Below are 18,893 nucleotides of genomic sequence, written 5' to 3' on the forward strand. Positions count from 1 at the left end.
TTCTAAAAGACATTTCAGTTACATTATGTACCTCTGATTAGATTTATAAATGAGAGGTAGTGGACTCTGCAAGAGTCTAAGGGCCATGCTTCGAATAGCCCTGAATGCCTCCTGCAAGCTGCTGAGCACCCTCAAATATCAGTATAGTCCCTGGATGCTTAGAATGTCCAACACACGTTTTAATTGTTTTCTTGTTAAGGATGGTCTGTTTACATTTATAAAATTAATATTTTTGAAACTATTTGCAGGTTGGAGATTATGGTCCTATGTGGGTTTATCCTACCTCTACGTTTGACTGTGTGGTGGCAGATCCCAAAAAAGGTTCCAAAATGTATGGCTTGAAGAGCTACATTGAATATCAGCTAACATGTACTGTAAGTGTGTGTGTGACACTGGACTTCCATTCTGTGTGTAAAGTTGGGAAGATGGGGAGTGTGGGGAGATGGGGAACTATGACAGTAAATAATAGCAGATAGTTTAAGGCAAAGTTACTTTTTCCCAATTGGTAACTGTGCTATGGGTTTTAGCCCACGAAAGCTTATGCCCAAATAAATTTGTTAGTCTCTAAGGTGCCACAAGGACTCCTCATTGTTTTTGCTGATACAGACTAATATGGCGACCCCTCTGAAACCTGTATTTAAATAGTAACTATTTTGAGACTTTGTGCTAAAGCTTTACTTGAGCTAGTTAATCACATTAACCATTTGTTGTGACTTTACTTCAGTTTTTTAAAAGATCCATCAAAAGTCAGAATTTTCTTTTGCCTGTTCCACAGAACACTAATCGATCTGTCAACCACAGATATAAACACTTTGATTGGTTATATGAGCGTCTTCTGGTTAAATTTGGATTTGCCATTCCAATCCCGTCTCTTCCTGACAAGCAAGTCACAGGTAAATATTCCAGCTGTGAACTCAAAGAAAAAAATCTCACCTGATAGTGACCTTCTCCTTATTTATCAATGGTTTTGAAAAGTGTTCAGAATAATTCTTCTTTTGGTGATGGTGGCTTGATGATAGTCTAACTCATGGCATATGTCAAGATCTGTTCAAAACTCAGATTTGATCCTTTTGCCACTGGCTGGACAACTAAGCACTACGGAGGAGTGTGCTCAGTCTTGGTAGTGGAGAAGGTGTCATCGTTCTGAAACAACCCCGTGGACAGTTTTGGGAGTGCCATGATTCAGAGAGACCATTATCATGACACGGGCCTTTCAGTTGGAAAGAGAAAAATAATAAAAGTGAAAATTGGTGCGGGGGAGAGGCAGGACCCTCAGACAGAGGGTATGCTGTTGCTTTTCTGTTCATAAGTAAAATGTTACATATGGGGTTTTTAATAGTTTAATTTCACACTTGCCAAAAAAGGTCACATGAAAAGTGTTTTCTATTTATTTAACCCTCTGCCCTGATTAGTGCTACTAAACAATAACGGCTTGACACGAACCCTTTTGAAATCAATGGGAGCCTTGATTTCAATGGATATTGGATTGGACCCTCAGTGATCTCAGCAGCTCAGTCATCATAGTCATGTGTAATCTCAGAATCTGTGCCTTTTGGTAGAATTCTGTGGCACATTAACCAGGAATGTATTTGTTAACAAGTGCAGTGATTTGTGCATTTAGTGGAAAGTGGAGACCTGTGCTGGAAGAAAACATGTAATTTCTGTTTATATTTAATTAATGCTGCTGCTTCCTCTTTTTTCTGGTGAGACTTTCACACACACACGCAGGCATGCAGCCAACCATGTGGCTCTCTGTACCTCTGAAAATGCAACAGCCTCTCAGTGTGTGAAGAAAGTTGAGCATTGATGCAAATGCTGGGATAAATGCCGAGGAAATTGAAAAGTGAGGAAGTGATTTTGTTTTTGCTTAGCTAGCCTTATGCTTAGAATTGCACCAGTATTTTTATTTAAACACGTGCACATGAACTAAAAAGAACCCAGAAGACCTGATGTGTGTCTAGCTTTCATTGTAATCGGATCATAAAAGACTCAAAAGAGAATCTGGCATCTCAGTTAACCTTTTGTCTTTGGTATTCTGTGAGCAAGGGTGATTTTCTCGATTTGTGCCAAGAAAAGGGTATTTATTTCCTTTAGAAATTAGCTTAAATAAAACTTTCTTTTAAAATGGTAAATATCTTTCAGCATGCTCAGGAGGCTTCTTTCAGAGGACGGCTGGACAGAAAAAAAGCTATTCTAGACACTAGTCTTTGGAAAGCCTGCTACTGTGCCAGCTAACTATTACTTTTGTTTAGACAAGAACTAGAACAGGAATTCTGTTTTTGCTGGTTGCTATGGATTATGGATATGATTTGCAAAGGTTCCAAATAGGTTACCATTCGTGTCTCCGTACACTGACTCAGACGCTACTGCAGCTTTAGTGCAGCTGGATGATAAAGCAAGTTATAGTTATGGAATATGTTGTCTCATCTTTCAGTCTTAAATTATTCTGTTAATTGACTAGATGCCATTAAGTGTGGATGTAGTTTCCTATTGTTTTCAATAGCTCTGTGCATGTCTATCATGCTCCGCTCTGTGTTTGTATCTCACCACTTGAGTTTTCTGTGGGGGTTTTAAGCTGCTGCCATGCACCTATGTCAAGTTTATGTATATATTTTTTTAAAAGTGTACTCCTTCAAGGACTGTTATCTACATTGCTATGTGGATCAGAGCGGTTAGTATGCTGTAACAATGCCTTAACCTTTTCAAATGTATACTATTGTGTACTATGTTGGACTCATCAAATGAATGAGGTTTGTTTTTTCCAATTTTAACTATAAAATGATATTGTCTTTTTAATTTTAACAAAACAAAGGTAATTATCAATACACAATGGCAGAAATTACTCTCTAGAAATAGCGTTTCATCAATTACCTACTTTTAAAATGTAATAGTTTCAATGATATGTGCTAAATATCTCTGTAGTTACAAAGAGCTGGCACTTCATAAATGCCAAACTTTGCTATTCTTTGAGCTTCATCTTTTCTAGTTTGTGGGGGAAAACATCTTGGTATGTTGGTGGATACAATATTTATACATTTTGAAGAAGTGAAAAGGTATTTATATGGTGGTGTTGGTGGGTGTTGTCTTTTGTGCAACTGCCTTCCATGTATGAACTTGATGGATGTTGGACCTTTCAAAAGCATTATAAACATGACATATTACCATATTTAACAAATAAATGCTACTCTATCTTGTTTCTACACTTTCTTCAGAAATTCATATCTGTTTCTGTTATCTTCTTGACTGAAGAACTGAATAGATTGCATTAATCAAAGGCCTGCAATTTGAGCACGCCTGTCAATTCTGTGTCTTGGGTCAACTAATTAGCTATGTTCTCTGGAAAACATACAAATGACGTGCCATTATCCTTTTCTGTTTCAAAATCAGACAAAACAAGAGAACTCTCTAAAATGTGTCTTGGCCATTATTTAAAAATAACAATCCTACTCACCAACAGCTGATGCCTATTACTCTACAGTTCTAATTCTCCAAGCTACAGAAATTACATAAAGGTAGCTGTTTCACAATCCACCAAATTTAGGTGAAAAGAGCCTGTTTTTATTTTAAAGATATGTGTGGATGCTGCTAAAGCAGAAATGTAGTAGTTATTATTCAGTATATTGCAGGGCGCTTTGAAGAAGAATTTATCAAAATGCGCATGGAGAGGCTGCAGGGTTGGATGACCAGGATGTGTCGTCATCCGGTTGTTTCAGAAAGCGAAGTTTTTCAGCAGTTCCTCAATTTCCGGGATGAGAAGGTAGGAAAAAATTCAGCCTTGTTACAGTCAGAAAAGAGAGATGAAAGAAAGGGATTTGGACTGATGAGCTCACTTTGTACAGGAGAGTGATGTTAAATTTTGTAGCCTACAGATAGATAATGAATGTTTTGATTTCTGTCTGCCCCCCAGTGGGCAATAGACAAGCTGTAAATTGCCATGTGTTTGGTAGACTTGGTTCATTGCTTAGAAGAGGAATAGGTTTGCCTAAGGAAATTTTATTGCCATCTGTCCTAATAGATAGGTATTCTAAGGTAGATTTTTTTCAGAATTAGCAGAATAACCATTTCTAATTCTCCCTCCCCCTTCACTCCTCTCACACATTGTATCTCCAGTTAGTGATATTTCTGGAAGAGAAAAATAGAATGAGCAAAACTCTAATAGTAGCAGTTATCTAAAAATGGGTGAAAAAAAGACAACCCAAGGGAATTTTTGCTTTCTTTAACAAAATAAACTAATGTGCCCTTCCAAAGATTTCTGTGACTATTGGACTTGATCAGATCTGACTCTGCTGAACTCCATTATTGTTGGTTGACTCATCAGTCAGTGCGGTCCTAGTGATCTGTACTGTTCTGCTGCCAGAAACCATTCATTTTGCAGCAGAGCTTAGAGGTATATGGTTGTAGTACTGCATTAAAAAAGATAGAAAAAGGGGTTGACCCTGATGGTAACAAGATCAGGCAAATCTGTGGCATGATGATAGAATCATAGAAATGTAAGGCTAGAACGGAGCTTCAGAGGTCATCTAGTCCAGCCCCCTGCACTGAGGTTGGACCAAATATACATAGAACATAAGCTTGCTTCTTCAGTTTCCTTGTTCCTTCTCATTTTGTTTCTTTTTCTCTTGAGGGTAGCCCATTTGCTAAGCTCCAGAACTAGTACCAATCTGGTTATATGTTGACTGCTAGGCCTACATAACTGGCACCCTTTTTTAAAGAAGAATTTTTTTTTAATTTAAAGTATTCATGAGCAATAAAGGCAAAATGGAGTGCATGTGTAGAGTGTACATGTATCCAGAAACTGTTCTGTTAGCTAAGATAGGGTCATGCAGTTGTCCTTCTAGCTTGTCAGCAGTTTCTGTTGCTAAAACCTGTGTGGCTGGCTATTGGCATTCTTATGACTAGTGACATGAAATACAGAGAACTGATGCTGCAACATATCTAGGATTTAAAAAAATAATTCCAACTAAGCATTTTACAGTGGCAGTTGTCAAATCTCTGTCTCCTGCTGCTGCTTTTATTTAAACAAATATGACCAGCTGGGAAAATTATAGTAAAAAAATTAAGTTACTCGGTCCTTTAACCAATTGGATGATGACAATCCAAAGATATCACACATTGCTGTGTGTGTGTATAAGTGGAGTATAATTTTTAAAATGTAAGAATTTAGATATGTGCATAATTTTTCTTTTGTAATTCGGTTATTTGAAAAGTAGTTTGTGTTGTGTATATACTTATGTATTGCACAATGTATAATTCACATTTTCAACTTAGTGCTATGATATAGAAAATTAAATGCATTTTTTAAAAAATTGCAATTCTGTCCCTATAGAAGAATTGGCAAAACTCCCATTGAAGTTGCATTCATTGCTTAGGATATATGTTACTCTACTATGGGTAAACAGTGATGATCACACTGCACAGTATGCATTGTCCCATTGTTCTTTTTCCAAGGAATGGAAAACTGGGAAGAGGAAGGCAGAAAAAGATGAGATTGTGGGAGTAATGATCTTTTCAACTATGGAACCAGAAGCTCCTGACTTGGACATGATAGAAATGTAAGGTGGCACTCCCTTCTCTTGCACTGATACTACATGTCAGCAGTCATATTACAAAATGTTATCTCCTGATGGAAAACTACAGAACTATCCATATAACAAAAATTTAAGCTTGCATGAGTACACATACTGGTGGCATCAAAGGGCTTCTGGCAGTAGGTCACTGAGGTGAAACTGAAAAATGGTAGCTTTCTTATAAAGTGATCTTAATTTAAGATTTGGTGGAGACCTTTCCAAATGTGTTAGAACTCTGACACGATAAAAGGATATTGCACAGAGATCTGCACATGCAGGATCGAAGACCAGATTGAAGGCAGATCCTAAAAGGACTTTTTTGCAACTAACTTGAATCGGAGTTGATGAGCACTGGCAGGATATTGGTGCAGAAGCCTGCCAGCATGGCAGTTAAATGGTCTGTTTTGTTCTTTATTGTGGCAGTTCTGAATCATTCCAAAGCAACTAAATGTATCCAAAAAAATTTAATGTGAGGTAGACAGTCCTGTCAAACAAGACACACAATCCTGTGCATAAAATGAAAAAGATAATGTTTAATTCATTCAGCAACGCATTCTGATGGGAGGGACCAGCAGAAATCTATTACAAATGAGGGAAGAGTGACTTAAATTATCAGACTTTTAAAAACTTTTTAAAAAAGTTATATAAAAAATTGGGCAAATTCTATAGAAGTGTAAAGGAATGTGCGCGCGCACACACAGACTTCTCTTAGCTAACCTTAGGGTGATAAATTGGATTTGCTTTGCAGTTCCTGTCTTTAATTCCCATAATCTTGTTTTAGAAAGACAAATGAGGAGATATGTATGATTTGCTTCCCATCTCCCCACCCCCCCATCTACTGTAGAACATGGGTGTTTACATGGATTTCCATAATGTCTGTACATCTGTGAAAACATTAAATGTTTGTGGATGAGCTGATGTGACGAAATGAAAAGTGTTTATAATAGCAATATCATACTGTACCTACACTTAGAAATATATGAGGCCTATGCTGAGTATTTTGTGGGTAAAGCAACGTCATTGTGGTACATAGCTATTACTCCATCTATATTCAAGGAAACGGTCTTGCCCTAGCACAGAAATGGACTTCTAGGTCTCTTCCATTTCAAAATCAGTTGTTAATCCTCACCCTTAATTATGTGCTTAAATACTATGGTATCAATGTGGTACAAAAACCCTTGGTACTAAATAGATTTCGTGTGTGCATGAGAGAATGATGTGATGATAAAGCTCCAGGAGAATTGGTTTCTAAAAATATTATCAAGAGGCATAACATTTCTCATCTGTCAGGAAAGAGAAATGATGAGGTTGTAAGGTGTTAGGGCCTCTAAGTTAGGAAGCTTATTATTTGTTTTTGTTTGAAGTGCAAGTCTCAATCTATGTACATGCCATTCATAATATATCTTTTAATAATGGGAATAAAAAATAGTAGGTTTGTATGCCTTAATTCATAATATTTCTGTGAATTATCTCCTTTAATAGAAGAAAGCAGGTGGTTATAGGGCAACTTCAAAAATACTTAACAAAAAATGTATTTATTCTGGGGCTTACCACTCTGATTTTTCATTAGCCATTCTTTTCTCAACCATTCTGCCCTATTAATCTCTCTCAACAGACACCGTGGTAGAAAATCTGCCAATCAACAAGGCATCTATTTTAAACTAATTCAATCTAAAGTACTCGTAAACCAACTTAATTGTCCACATAAGGGGCTTGCACTTATAACTTAAACCTATACTTACTTATTTGTAAATTAAATCAGTACAACTTTTGTGTTTAGACAAGACTTAAGTCTTCTGAACATTTATTTCCTGGAAGGGAGTCAGATCACACACTCATGGCATATGGGTTAAATCTCACTTTATAGTTATCCTAATTTCAACATTTTTTTCAGTAGAGTCCATAGGGATGTAAATATATATCCTTCTCTATTGGTTTAGTCTCCTGTCCAAGGAAAAAGTATTGACACTTCATTTCTGCATATTTTATTTTCACTATTATATTGTAAGTCAGTCTTCCCATTAAGTGGTCAAATCATTTAGATCACCTTTCACTGAGGATCCTAAAAACATGTGGCCTAATTCTTGAAACAATTACTTCTATACCTATTCTCATATGTAGTCCTATTATAATTAATTGGGTAGCACATAAACAGGGTAACTTTTTTTTTTTTGGAATGCGGGCCTTATTTTTTGTTATCGCATTCTTCAGTGTTTGGGACTTTGCATGAAAATAGGATCTAGGCTTTTTAAGAGTTATGCTGTTTCATTGTTTTTCCTGTTTTAAAGACACAGAAACTTCCCCAGTTACAAGTTGGGATATTGCAAACAAAGAATTGACATTTCAGGGAGAAACGTCTAGTAAACTAAGCCCAAAGCTGGGATCTAGGAACCTTTTGAGGTCTAGTCTCAGCTCTTCCAATGACCCAGTCTGTGATTTTGACCAAGTCACTTAACCTCTTGCTCTGTCTAAAATAGAGATGATAATAATTACATCATAATGGTCTCATGGGCACTAGATAAAACATGGTATAGTTGCGAAAAATTTTAATGAAAATGTTAGGACATTTATAGAGCTACTCTGTTAATTGCTCAGCACATTCCTGTGTGTACAGTGCTATACAAATAAGTATGGATATTTTAATGCAGATATCCTTAGTAAAATGAAAGAGAAATACATAAATTGGAATCCAGGCAGATTGTTTTTGAGCACAAAATATTTGCATTTCTTCCATGAGATATCAGCAGCTCTTTATCCTAAATCATTTAGTCATCTTCAGGTTGAGACTATATTTGTATTCTCCCTGAAGAGGTAGTCTAGTTTTGACGCTGATTTGCATATCAGATTCACTCCTTGTAGACTGGTCTGTGTGAGTATCGGATATAGCTGCTGTTTTTGTGTGTACCATCATTTTAAGAAATCAGACTTCCATTGTTTTAATTCTTCACATTTAAATTTTTAAAAAATGTATAGCTAGTGCACTGGGGGTGCATTTTCTTCACAAAATTTAAAATACAAAACAGCAATGATCATATATCCTTTATATGCGAGACTGCCATAAAGGATAATGTTTTGGATTAGCTATGTAAACCTTGTCTTATTCATAAGGATCCAGAGCAAGAATGATAATTCAGTAGCAGACTCCTTTTAAAGGATGGAAAGTATAACGAAGCATCAGGCAAAGGACCTGGAGTGAAATTCTGGCCCCACTGAAGTCAGTGGCAAAATGGCCATTGACTTTGTGGGGCCAGGATTTCACCCCACTCTTTTACTAGTTCTGTGAGATGCTTAACATACTCTTGGGCGTTGTAAAAGTTATTATTTATAATAGTCATGTAGTTGTTCAAAAGTCCATTGCATCAGTTTAAATGCCAATTGTAGCAAATTGGAACAACTCTGTATCTGTCTGTAATGGGATTACCGTTATTCCACAGAGAACAGAAATGTGATGCAGTAGGCAGATTCACCAAATCCATGGATGATGGAGTTAAAGAGTTGCTAACAGTGGGACAAGAACACTGGAAGCGTTGTACTGGACGTAAGTGTCACTTGGAAACTTTACAAGTTTAAGTCCTCTCTGCCTTGCTTTTTTATTGCTATTTAGATATATTTGTGTATTTATTATTTAAATTTGAAATGTATTTAAGTCTACTGAATTTGAGAACATCCTAGGTTATGATGAAACCATACACTGAAAATTACTAGTAAGGCATACAATGCTAAAAAAGATAGCACCTTAAAAGCACATTATGTTCTTTCCCTTTTCCCCTCCTTTCCCCACCCCAATGTTACTACACCTTAACTAAATTTCCTGAGTTTATAACACTTGGTTTGGACATAATTGCAAGATCTCTGTATTGTATTTTACCCTAAATTATTAATATATGCTCTCAACAATAACTACATCTTAACATGATTATTTACAGATAAAAACTATTATTTTAAAGCTCCAAAATGCTTATTACTAAAGTTAATCTTATTATACCCAAAAGACAACTACTTTGGATTCCTTGTTTACTACAAAAATATGGGGCAGGGACCTAATACAATGGAGTCCTGGTCTATTGTTACTGCAATATAAAACAATATAATAATAAACTAATAAGTGGCCAGCTGAGAAAATGTTTTAATATTTATGAACAGAAATTATTACAACAGTAGTGGAATATAGTTAATATTTTACCATTGCAGTGAAATTCCGGTTAACAAAGTGTCCATTATATCCCCACCAGTTGCACTGAAGAAGAAACTTAATATCTATAGAATTCAGGAATTGCATAAACTAAAACACACAAACCGCTGCCTTTTTTTTTTCTCCTCCTTCAGTATCTTGGATGGAAGAGGAGACAAGGCATGGAACAGAAGTTCTGGTTCTGTCTCCATGCCTTGTTCTTTTGTTGTTTTAGCAGTCCCCGTCTCCTCTTTTTGCTTGAGTGCAGTGCAGCTCCATTCTTGCAGGGTTGGAGTGCCACAGGAGTTGGAATTTCAGGGATCCCTAGATATCTGAATCCAGCTTATCCAAAAGTTCTTGGCTATCCCTTTAGTCCTTCTTTTTTATATATTCACTTTCATAACACATTTTAAATGACCCATGGTGGTAGAAGGAAATATTGGAAATACAAATTTTCTTTGTTGGAGTGGCCACTTTGTCATAAATTCACACTGCCATTGCTGGGGATTGCATAGGTCTCAAAACTGAATGGCAATGCCTTGGCACACTGAAGAAAATTGAGGATGGAGTGTTGGATTAATGGGGCATACGGAGGGATAGTACTGTGAATGGTACACAATGCATAGGAAATGCCAGTCCCAAGAAATAAAAATTAAAACGTGATGCATCAAATAATTCTTAGCAAGAATTCTACTAACGAAGGTATTCTAAGGATACTAATAGAGAGACCCACTATATGGTGTAAAAAGGCATTTACCTTGGTCTGAACACTAAAATGTCAGAGCAATTGAAAACTACTTAGTTCCTCTTTTATCCACACAATACACTTCTCCAAATACAAATTTAAAAACAAAAATGAAAAAGCAAACATATCTCAACTTCTGACTCTTTCTATAATGGACAGCTCATACAAGCAAAAAATTATTTTCATTTCAGAGATTACATCAGGCCTTTGAGTCTATAGTATATGAATTATGCATGCTGTTTATAATTTTAAAAATTCAGCCATAAACCACAGCAATTCTAACCTCATTGTGAAGAAATAATTTGTGCATGCATGGCTGTGTAGGCATAATAGAACACCAAATTGTATAATACACATACAAGTGCATTTTGTTAGCCTTATAATTGTATGCAGTGTTGTTAGTTCCTACTTTAAGTATTAAATTTTGAAACCTTGATAGCTATCTTTTTAAGAGGGTTCTTTTTTCTTTTCTTTTTTTTTTAAGAATATTATGAAGACCTTTAACATTGCAGCTAATACAATTTCTTAGTATAAAAGGTTGTGTCTTCATGTTACTAACTCCAGGTCAAGGATATATCACTGAAACAAATTTATTTTTAAAAGGCTCACTTAAGAAAAAAATCTCTCTGTACTCCTGGAATGCATTTGTATAGGTTGTATGAATATGAATTTAGAATAAGGTGATGCTCTCCCCAGTTTTGGGGTTCATTTAAACACAAAATATTCTGGTTTCTTCACAGAAGAAATGAAGGAATGCTTTTAAGTTTCCATGGTAGGGGACATTTCACCTGAATCAAGCTTTTTAAACACATTTGTTGCTTTAGATAAGCAAGTATGGACACATATGGTGACCTTTTCAGTTCTTTCCTCAAGATGCAATGGCAAAGTGTTCTTAGAAAAGTGGGGGGTGGGTGGGAGGGGAATAGGAGTGGTGTGTGTGTGTGTGTGTGTGTGTGTGTAATCTGTATATGATATTGAGAGAGATATAGACATACACATGCACAATATGTCATGTTCATTATATACATGGAAACAGATACATAGGTTGTATACACAGAGACAGATCCTTATTTGGTGTGTGATTTTTAAAATATGTACTTACACACAGTTATATTTTGAAATAAGTGAAATAAGGTTTTTATCTTCATGAGTTTGGAATGGCCAATTATTCAGGTATGGATGTGCAATACTACCCTTTGTACGAATACTATTGCATCTCTTTGAGCTAACTATAGAAGGACTAAATTAAGACAGTATTTTATCTTTTTAATTAAAGATTCATAAAAGGTAATACATACATATGACTTATGGTGGACTTCTAGAACATTTTCCCCAAAAATAAATGTTTAATATTGAATAGCTGTTTTGTACCAGAAATGCTGTATAATTCAGTGAAAGTGTAAAACAGTATTTACGTTTTTACTTTTTTTTTTTCTTCAGCATTACCTAAGGAATATCAGAAGATAGGAAAAGCCTTACAGAGTCTGGCACTGGTTTTCGGCACCAGTGGTTACCAAGGTACTTTATATATTCATTTGCACTGTTCTTTCATCTTAAGAAATATTATGTCTAAAGTGTCCTATTATATAACATTTTGCTGTCAAAATGTTATATTATTTTGGGACCTTTTAATTTTTAAATCTCAATATAAGTAACATTTTCCTTATCTAGTTGTATTGACTGAGTACCCATATCTTAGAGTTTCAAATGGCATGACATGTTTACAAAAGGAATGCAAATGAGAATTCAGATCCAAACATATCTTACAATAATTTTTGTTTAACTTGAGGTATTTACAGTGGCAGTCTGATCTAATACTAATTTGTAACATTGTCATTGATCTAACTGACAATCTACTGAAGCATGTCTTTTATGACCAATACTTGTGTGTTACATTACAGAAGAAATGTGTGGATATAAAAACATCGGCCATCACAAAAGTATAGGGTGACATTTTAAAACCATTTTTTGTAATTAACTGGATTATGTTCACCTGGTTTGGAGACACTTCGATTTTTTTTTTTTTCCAAAGAGCCCTATCTACACAATTAATAAATGGAGACTGTCATGTTGGGTTGTAGTGAGGAGGAGGGAAAGAGGCGTAAGATGAAAACTAATCAGTGGGCACTTCTTTTTGTTGGGAGTGTTTTATGCATTATCCTAATAGAGTATCCATATTTTGGGCCAAACTTAAATTCCACTTTGGCACATTTCTACTAGGCTGATGATCACACTTTGAGGTTTCCAGTTTGCTTGTTCATTATACATACGTAACTTGCTGTTTAGAAGCATCAGAGATCAAATCTGTATTTCATAATACACATTTATTAGCACAGTGCTTCTACTCCCCGTTTCTTTCCACAGGACTGGAGCAGAATTGCTGGCTACATTAAATATAGTCACTCAAATTCTGCTAGTGTTTCCGCAAGCAATGTGCAGAAAAAATTCTTCAACATGATGAAGAACCTCATTGGGTCACTCTCCTGTGTGCCCCTTCTTCCCCCCAAATTCTCAGACCAAAATTGGAATCTTTCTCAGATTTCATCCCAAAATGAACCTAAAGATTGGGGTAAAGATTGGGGTCTGTAGAATGTTCTCACTGAGTTTTAAAACTATTACTTTTCTTTCAGATCACTTTATTAACTGGCATTTTACAGACATTCTGAATTTTTTTAGACCTTTGATTTAGTAACTTATTCCAACTGGGATTTTCTGCTTGGTTACTACTAATTAGTTCCTTGCTTTGTATCCTTCTATAAACTCTGCCTGTTAACTCTGATTCCATTTTAACCTGTGATTTGAAATTAGGTTCTTTGCTGTGGGTGTATGTCCTGTATTTTTATGTTCTTCTGTACCATACTTGACGTAGACCTTAAATATGTAAAGTGTCCTGCATACAAATTCGGGCTGGAGCCAAACAAAACCTGTAGCATGAATCTTTGGGAAGAGACTGAAATGTTACTTTGGTAATTATAACACACATTCTTTTACCAGGGTAAAGGGAAAACAAAGAATGTGGCTTTAAAAGCTAGGATGCAAACTTGCAGATCAGCCTTACGAAGGAACCCGGTCATTTGATTTTCAGCATCTTTGAATGGTATGGAAAATAGAGACCATGGTAATTGGGAAGTAGGCAGGGATATTTCCCCTTGCTACTCCCTTAGACATACCTGGTTGCACCCTAGTGTCTTGCTAAGAGAAACTGCTTCCTTCCAGTTGTTTATCCTCTGTCCTGATCCCATATATTTTACTACTTAATACACCTGGTACAACAGTCTGTTTTCCTTAAATTAAGTATATGGGATTCTTCGCTTCAAAATTCACTTCTCAAAAAAAAAAAAAAAAAAAGACCGAACAAGTGGAGTGCACAAATTGCTTTAAATCTCTTCTTCACTACTAGTCATTCAGCTGTCTGCTGTTAGTGTGCAATCTCATGTGATGACTGGTTTGGATGCTGTTATTCTGTGATTGACTGGACATGCAGAAGAATGAGGACATAGACACATGAATCGATTTAAAGCAGCAGGCTGCTGCTTTAACTTTAATATTAAAGGGGGTGCTGAGACACTCCCTCTCCCATCCACAAAGTTGGTTAAATGGCTTCACACCGTATAGCCGAAGAATCAGGATTGGCTCCCTTACCCAACCCTCCACCACTCAATTCATGAGTCAGCCCGGTGCTGAATCCCATCACCCTCCCCCCTGTGAAGAGGAATGATAGGATAGATGAGTATGTGAAGACTTAACACCTCATCTGGAGTCCACCAGTCCTTCCTGGGTCCCCTACTCCTGTTTATCCTCAGAGCTCTCCCCTTGCAGCCATTTACAGAGATGCCAGCAAATTGCTTGGTTGCATTCTTCCCCCCTACCCCACAACTGTCTGGCAGCTAACTCTTGTCAAACCTGGTCTTTCTTTTTGATAGCTCAACCACATACTGGATCCTTTATCAGATAAGTGGACTCTTTTCCCTCCATGGTTAAGGGACATCATTCCTGCTCTCTTTGACCATCATCACAGATCCAAAAGAGGCAGAAAGACTGGCAGCTTCTTGTTTCATGGTTCTCCTGATCAAATCTATTTGTGCATGTCTGCCAGCTCTCTGACACATCTGCCTTGTGAGTGTTTCTGACCAGACCAACCTGGTCCTTGGCCATAGCTATGTAATCCACCCTAAATCCCACTGACTGTTAATTTTCGAATTGAGCCTGGTGCAAGTACTAAGATAAGTCTTCCCTAATGGACTATCGGCATGCTAGGCAATGTGAAATGTCCACAGATCAGTGCAAGAAAGAGAGACAGGAATGTCCCATAACATGCTGCTCTTGCCAAGCGGGTATAGAGACCTTTGGCTCTGAAGCCCAGCTGAGACCAGTCTGCTGATGTAACCACCTGCTTATCAAGCCAGTGTACCATTGAGTACCCACAAATCCAGAGAGCTACATTAATTCTGATTTCCCCTAAAAATGAGAAACAGGATTTAACATATGCTCCCTACTTGCTCTGCTGACTCCTCCATCGCGTAGACATAGGCTCTCTAACATCTTACCTTCAGTAGCCTGAAACATCCAAAAATCCATGCCCATGGAGGCTGCACCAATCCTAAAGAGAGTATGTGCTAAATTTACTTTACTGAGCCCTAGATAAGAATCCTTTTCTGATCATACAGCAAATTGAGATCTTGTCAGTTCACTAACACGCCCAAATACACATGCACAAAGCCTGCCTCATGCATATGCAGAGGCAAGCACACCCTCCAAGTTTTCACTGGATACACCCATTCATCCAGGTGTTCCTTTAACACTGTCATGATCCTGTGTGCTGTCTGATCTATTTTGGGAATCGCTGCTATAGGAACACAGACCCTTGTCTGAGCCATGCACCAGCCGGTTCCAGAGTACTCCCGTGGCACAGGGACCACACTGCAGTACTTGTGGCATTCTTCAGTGTAAAGGAAAGGAGGCTTAAATAAAACAGCTTTCCCTCTACAATGGCAAAGTATAGGCAAGGCCCTAACTAAACCAAATCTGAGTGGCTATGGGGGTGCCAAACCTACATGCTGGGTCCTCTCACCCTGGGCAAGTTTCCCTAATAAAACTCCCCACATTATTCTGCAAATCCTGTCAGCTAGCAACAGACGGACTGGCCCCATGGTGGATGCTGCCAACCTGTGGTGCACTAGTCATACCACATATCTCACCACCAGGAGCTTTTGGCAATGGGCCAATCCTGAGCGGATGCCTTTCCTAACTCTGAACTCAAAGAAACCTGCCGTGAAAACCTAGAATGTCTTTGAGTCAATGGAGTTCTCCGCCAGTGTTTAAGGCTGTCAGTAGCTATGGTTCCACAGAGAACAGGGTGTTGGTAACCAGTTTTGACTGGCAAACAGCATTAGTTACCAAAATCTGCCCTTCTGAAATTGAGAGCATTGGCAAAACCAGTATCAATACAAAGAATTTGTCTTGTGGTGAAAAGATATTTAATAACAGTGCAACACACAGGCGCATAACCTCTGCATTAGCTGCACAGACTTTACTAACTGGCAGCTAATGTGTACACCCATTTCAAGTCACCCCTTAGGCCACTTTTGAATACATCAATCCTCTTGATAATGTAAAACTTGAGTTAACACCAAATGTATCTATGTATCTCCAGTTGGCTTGCTAATATGACACTATATTGAACTCCTTCAGGAATTCCCCCCATTTCTCCTGCCCCACCCTCCTCTCATATCTTGTTTGTTACAGTGACAAACAAGGGCTGTTTAACACCTGTGGGGGCAGCTACTAGGTTTTCACAGGATGCCCTGTTGGGCATTTCCACCTTACAGTCAAATTTGGATCCCTTAGGATCATCTGTAACTGTTCTTTAGTGGGTTTGCTGCTTTTAAGAGCTTTTAGTTCCCTGAATCAATACCCATAAGCCCTCTAATTATCCCCAGGGAGGAGGGATCCCTTCTGCTATGTCTAATTCTATGCTAAATATGTCAGTTGTTGCATGTGAATCCTTTTCTCTTTCCTTTATGGTTAAAGGGAACCCCAAACATCCTGCCATCTGCTGAAAGATTCCCTGCCGCTGGACAGACTCACCTGGCCCATATCTCCTCTAGTGAACAGGAAGCTTCAAATAGTAATCAGTTGGGGTAAACACACTGCACAAATAACAGCCCATTCCCGCATTATACAAAACCGTTCAAAAGCTGGGTGTGATATGGACAGCTCCGGGGCAGGGCCATATCTGAGTAATAACAACCCTTACTCTGAAAATCACACAGACTAAAGTCTTAGTTCTACCCTCAGGCAGATTCACCCCTAATTCACCCTTTGTCAGTTGAGCACCCCGGCCACATTTATTTTAACCTTGCACATAAAAGCATTTAATGAGGAGTAGCAGACCAAGCATAATAGAAGATTCACTAAGGAGCCTTGAGTGAATAAAACAGTATTCCTGTGAGGCCCCACCTGTAAAGGGAATAACCAAAGATTTGGCATTGGAACTCCTCCTACTTTCCCACCAACTTCAGCTACAAATTCTTGTTCGTGTTTGGCCCTAACCACATGGTCCAGCCCCCAATTTGGCTTCAATTTCTTGGCCCAAATGTGAACTCTCGCCCAGAATGAGGGATTAAAAACTTGCCCATTAACATCTGACCTGTCTGCCCTATTGGAATAAACCAGTGTATCTAATTTAATGGAGATGGGGATTTTTGTAACATTGCCATATCTATCTCCTGGTCCTGCCTTGGACTTGAGGATCCTCCTCCTTTCCCCTGAACTGAGCTTTTCCTCTATCACTGAGTGCTATGGGGGCCTCCACACATTTGCTTAATTTTGCACAATGAATAAAAACATTTCCTTCTCCCTTGTATTTGTGCTTTCCTATCACTGAAAGGATCATGTGAACCAGCTTGGTTGCGATAGAGGCAAGACCTCATGCCCTCTGCTGATGGTAGCCTGTGGAACCCCTTCTGACACCACCTGTACCTTGCCATCTTCCACCCCCTGATTCCTCTCTAAAGAGGTGGGTTGGGATGCCCTATCACCACACTATAGCTATGCTCTGCTCTGCTCCACTCTCCCCAGCTCCAGTCCATGAAGGTTTCTTGGATGCATTATGGACAAGGAAGAGGAAAGTGAGGGGCAGTCCCTGATAACCTTGCCCACCCAATCAGAAACACACATGCATATACCCTCCCTTGCTAAGATGGGAAGGGGCAAATGTTAGCGTTCTGAAAAGCCAATCAACTTGTGATACTCTTCTCTCTCTCCCTCCCCCCCCGCCCTCATTAGAAGCAACACCCAGAACTTCCTTTTCTAATTCAACCAGTGCTCCATTCTGTCTCAAATATAGGCACCTTTCTCCTGGGCTAAACAGCAGCTTGTCTTTATGTTCAGAAAGATTCCCTCGTGCAGTTGTGAAATTGCGAAACTAGGAAATTGCAGTCCTTGAAAATTTTCCCTGTAGTTCAAGCCTCTGAAGGGATCGCCTCTGAATTACATATCTTGAAGTCTTTTATTGTGAAGATATCTACCTTCAAAATTATTATTTCAAAACTCCAGGCAGGCAGAAAATGGCATGACTAAACATTTTTAAAACATTGGAGAAAGAGAAACATTTTTCAGACACCATTCTTATCAAAGTCAGAAATTCAGATATTACTCAAGTTCTGCAGCTTATAGCAGTGCACATCTGGGAGCTCTCCAGTTTCTGAAATCACGCTAATGAAACAGTCTGAACATTGGATCTGATTGCTACTCTGTCTTCCTTTATTTCCTCTCCTCCTTTAGGACATACCCTGACTTTAATATCTCTCCCTCTTCTTAACACTGATCAGTTCACACAGGTGAGAAAAAGCACCTGCTAAATTTCAAATTGGTTCTTTTAGTAAAAATATGACTCCTAAATCAGTTTTATTCTGGTGCATCTCTTCAGTTGCCAAACATTAAGCCCTTGCTATTAATAATAGGTTCTGTCTTTAGTAAATAAGATCTTCAGCAAATGGAGAAATACCCCTATATTCAATGTATTTGTATCCATAATAATACTGTCAAACCATTTGTCAGGCCAAAAAAAAGGAGATAGTTAGGATCCCTTTTCATGAGAAGGGGATAGTGTGCAGTTGCTCTTATATAATGCTTACTGGTAGCCTGTCAGATATGCTCCACCAGCTCATTTTCATAACTCTCTGTTGGCCAAGAAGACTTGAACAAGCTCAGGCCAGGATGGAAAATCATTACAATCGTTCTTTGGGAAGACTCAAAAATGCCTTAAGAAGAATTTCATGGTTATTACGCTTTGTTCTGCGTAGTGCTCTGAGTGTTACCAGCTCATACAGTATTTTGGTATTTTTCTTAAAGCCCCAGTTCCGGGAGGCATGCAATCGTGAGAATCTCCACCTTTATTTTAAAAACA

At 38.0% G+C, this 18,893-nt stretch overlaps 1 protein-coding gene across 3 annotated transcripts in view; it reads left to right on the forward strand.

Moving 5' to 3' along the window:
- Positions 1 to 18,893, forward strand: part of SNX9 (sorting nexin 9) — a 98,862-nt gene that overhangs the window by 63,433 nt on the left and 16,536 nt on the right. For all 3 annotated transcript variants that reach the window (XM_084624694.1, XM_084624693.1, XM_084624695.1), the window contains 6 exons: positions 249 to 374; positions 776 to 893; positions 3,627 to 3,757; positions 5,449 to 5,552; positions 9,002 to 9,105; positions 11,924 to 12,001. In XM_084624694.1, the coding sequence (XP_084480820.1) occupies positions 249 to 374; positions 776 to 893; positions 3,627 to 3,757; positions 5,449 to 5,552; positions 9,002 to 9,105; positions 11,924 to 12,001 (661 nt within the window). The remainder of the gene's footprint in view (positions 1 to 248; positions 375 to 775; positions 894 to 3,626; positions 3,758 to 5,448; positions 5,553 to 9,001; positions 9,106 to 11,923; positions 12,002 to 18,893) is intronic.

The sequence above is a fragment of the Lepidochelys olivacea genome (genome assembly GCF_965140295.1).
Source record: "Lepidochelys olivacea isolate rLepOli2 genome assembly, chromosome: 3".
Lineage (NCBI taxonomy): Eukaryota > Metazoa > Chordata > Testudines > Cheloniidae > Lepidochelys > Lepidochelys olivacea.